The sequence below is a fragment of the Notamacropus eugenii genome, chromosome 3, assembly GCF_028372415.1.
Source record: "Notamacropus eugenii isolate mMacEug1 chromosome 3, mMacEug1.pri_v2, whole genome shotgun sequence".
NCBI lineage: Eukaryota > Metazoa > Chordata > Mammalia > Diprotodontia > Macropodidae > Notamacropus > Notamacropus eugenii.
The window spans coordinates 228,671,370-228,673,850 of NC_092874.1; the positions used below are offsets into that span (position 1 = coordinate 228,671,370).

At 38.9% G+C, this 2,481-nt stretch overlaps 1 protein-coding gene across 1 annotated transcript; it reads left to right on the top strand.

Annotated features, from left to right (window-relative positions):
- The first annotated feature begins 726 nt into the window (after positions 1-726).
- OR10A7 (olfactory receptor family 10 subfamily A member 7) lies at positions 727-1,659 on the top strand. The gene has a single exon (XM_072650350.1). The coding sequence runs from the start codon at positions 727-729 to the stop codon at positions 1,657-1,659; it is 933 nt and encodes a 310-aa protein (XP_072506451.1).
- Positions 1,660-2,481: the final 822 nt, after the last annotated feature.

Here is a 2,481-nt window from a genome sequence, read left to right on the forward strand (position 1 = left end):
GTAAGTTACTGTTTTTGGACCATGTGACCCTAAAATCCCTTCCAACTCTGGATTGCATGAGTATTTTTGTTGATTTTACTAGAATAGCATCTTTAATTCGTCCTACACATCTAGGGAAATGCTAACTGAATGTGTTGTAATGAATTTCAATCTAACCAGCTTCCTTTTTCTTATTTTTACAAGATTTAAGTTTCTGATGGCTGAGAATGGCAGTTGACCAGTGAGAGGGGAAAAGCACTTTCTGTGGTCATCATATTTGCAGTTTTTCTATTCATTCATTATTTTTGGACCAAAACTTTTCCAAACAGTTCCACTAATCCTCATAGATACAATATAGTGTGACTGTGAAATGGGAACAGAAACAATTCTCTCTTTTTCCCCTTCTATTCATATATTTTGTTTTTAATGAACTGTGAAAGAAAGAAACAAGTATTTATTAAATTTTTACTATGTGCCAGGCACAGTAAGTATTTTGCAGACATTATATTATTTAATCCTTATAACAAACTTGGAGAGTGGGTACTATTATTATCTCTATTTTGCAGTTGAAGACATGGAAGCAGACAGAGATTCCTAAGTCCACAAAACTAGCAAATGCTTAAGGCTGAATTCGAATTTGGGTTTTCTTCACTCCCAGTGCTCTGTCCATTGGATATGCTAATTGCCCCTAAGAGGCATGAAAAACAATTGCAAAATCTGGTCATCTGCGTGAGACAAGACTGAAAAATGACTTGTGAGAATCAGACGAGAATCACTGAATTTTTCCTTCTGGGGTTCACCAACAATCCTGAAATGCAAATTTGCCTCTTTATTCTGTTTCTGATCATTTATTCAGTCACTTTGGTGGGCAACTTCCTCATTGTCACAGTAACTAGTGTGGACCCTGCTCTTCAAACCCCCATGTACTTCTTCCTCCGAAACCTATCACTCTTAGAGGTCTGCTTCACTTTGGTTATAGTACCCAAGATGATAGTGGACTTGGTGTCTACAAAGAAAACCATCTCCTTCATAGGCTGTGGTACACAGATGTATTTCTTCTTCTTCTTTGGCAGTTCTGAGTGCTTTCTTCTCTCCATGATGGCATATGATCGTTACGTGGCCATTTGTAACCCTCTCCGATACACACTCATCATGAACCGAGGCCTGTGCAACTTAATGGCAATAGGGTCTTGGCTGTCTGGTGTCCCTGTGTCTATGCTGCAAACAGCTTGGATGATGGCCCTTACTTTCTGTGGACAAAATACTGTGGACCACTTCTTCTGTGATGGCCCACCTGTTTTGAAGCTTGTCTCTCAGGACACAACCACGTATGAGATGCAGGCATTGGCCTCTACCCTCCTTTTCATCATGTTCCCCTTCTCCCTTATCTTGGTTTCATACACCCACATTATCACAACCATCCTGAAAATGCCCTCTGCCACTGGCCGCCAGAAAGCCTTTTCTACTTGTTCTTCCCATTTAATTGTGGTATCCCTCTTTTATGGGACAGCAAGTTTAACTTATCTGAGACCAAAGTCCACTCAATCTCCTGAGAGTAAGAAGATGGTATCACTTTCCTACACAGTCATCACTCCAATGTTAAACCCAATTATCTATAGCCTGAGGAACAATGAAGTGAAAGGGGCTATCAGGAGGACATTTTCTAGAGAGGTGTTATAGAAATTGGAGGTGTTTTGACACAAACATAAAAGTGAGTGAAAGAGTCCCAATTGCAAAATCATGCCTAGTATAACACAAGGTAAACTAAACTTACAGAGAGAGCAAGAAGGTCATTCTAAGTCCATTTATACTTTAAGTATAATTTTCCATCTGTTTCTCTGGGCAAGTGTCTTAACTTCCCTCAATTATTCCCTTTCAAAATATCCTAGGCCAAAATGTCATAAGGTCAATACTTTAAAGCCTTTCTGGATAGGTAAGACTTCTTAGAAATTGCCTTCTCTGATGCCCTCCGATGATCTAGAATCTCTTCTATGCCCACCCATGCATGTGGCTGCAAAGAAACAATGAACACATTTCAGAACAAAAGTTTTTTTGTATTAATTTTCTTTATTTTTAGTGTTCTACAATCACTACCATCCTCTACATTCCTCTCCCTATCCCCCACATTCTCCCTTCCTCCCAGAGACAGCATACAATTCTATATAGGATGTACACATACATTCCTATTTAATGCATTTTCACTATAGTCATGCTGTATAGAAGAGCTAAATTAATGGGAGAAATCTTATAACAAACCAAAACATAATACACACAAACACACACACACACGCACATACACACACACAAAATGATCTGCTACATTCTCCTACTGAATTCCATAGTTCTTTCTCTGGATATCAAAGGCATTTTGCCTTAGAAGACCATTGGGAATTTTTTTTTAAGTCCTTGCATTGCTATGAAGTTCCAAGTCTACCAGAAAAAAACTCTTGTACACTGTGTTTGCTGTTGTGCACAAAGTTCTCCTGGTTCTGATCCTTTCTC

What these genes read in the sequence shown, in the direction of transcription:
- OR10A7 (XM_072650350.1), top strand. Translation starts at nt 727, where the DNA reads ATGACTTGTGAGAATCAGACGAGAATCACTGAATTTTTCCTTCTGGGG.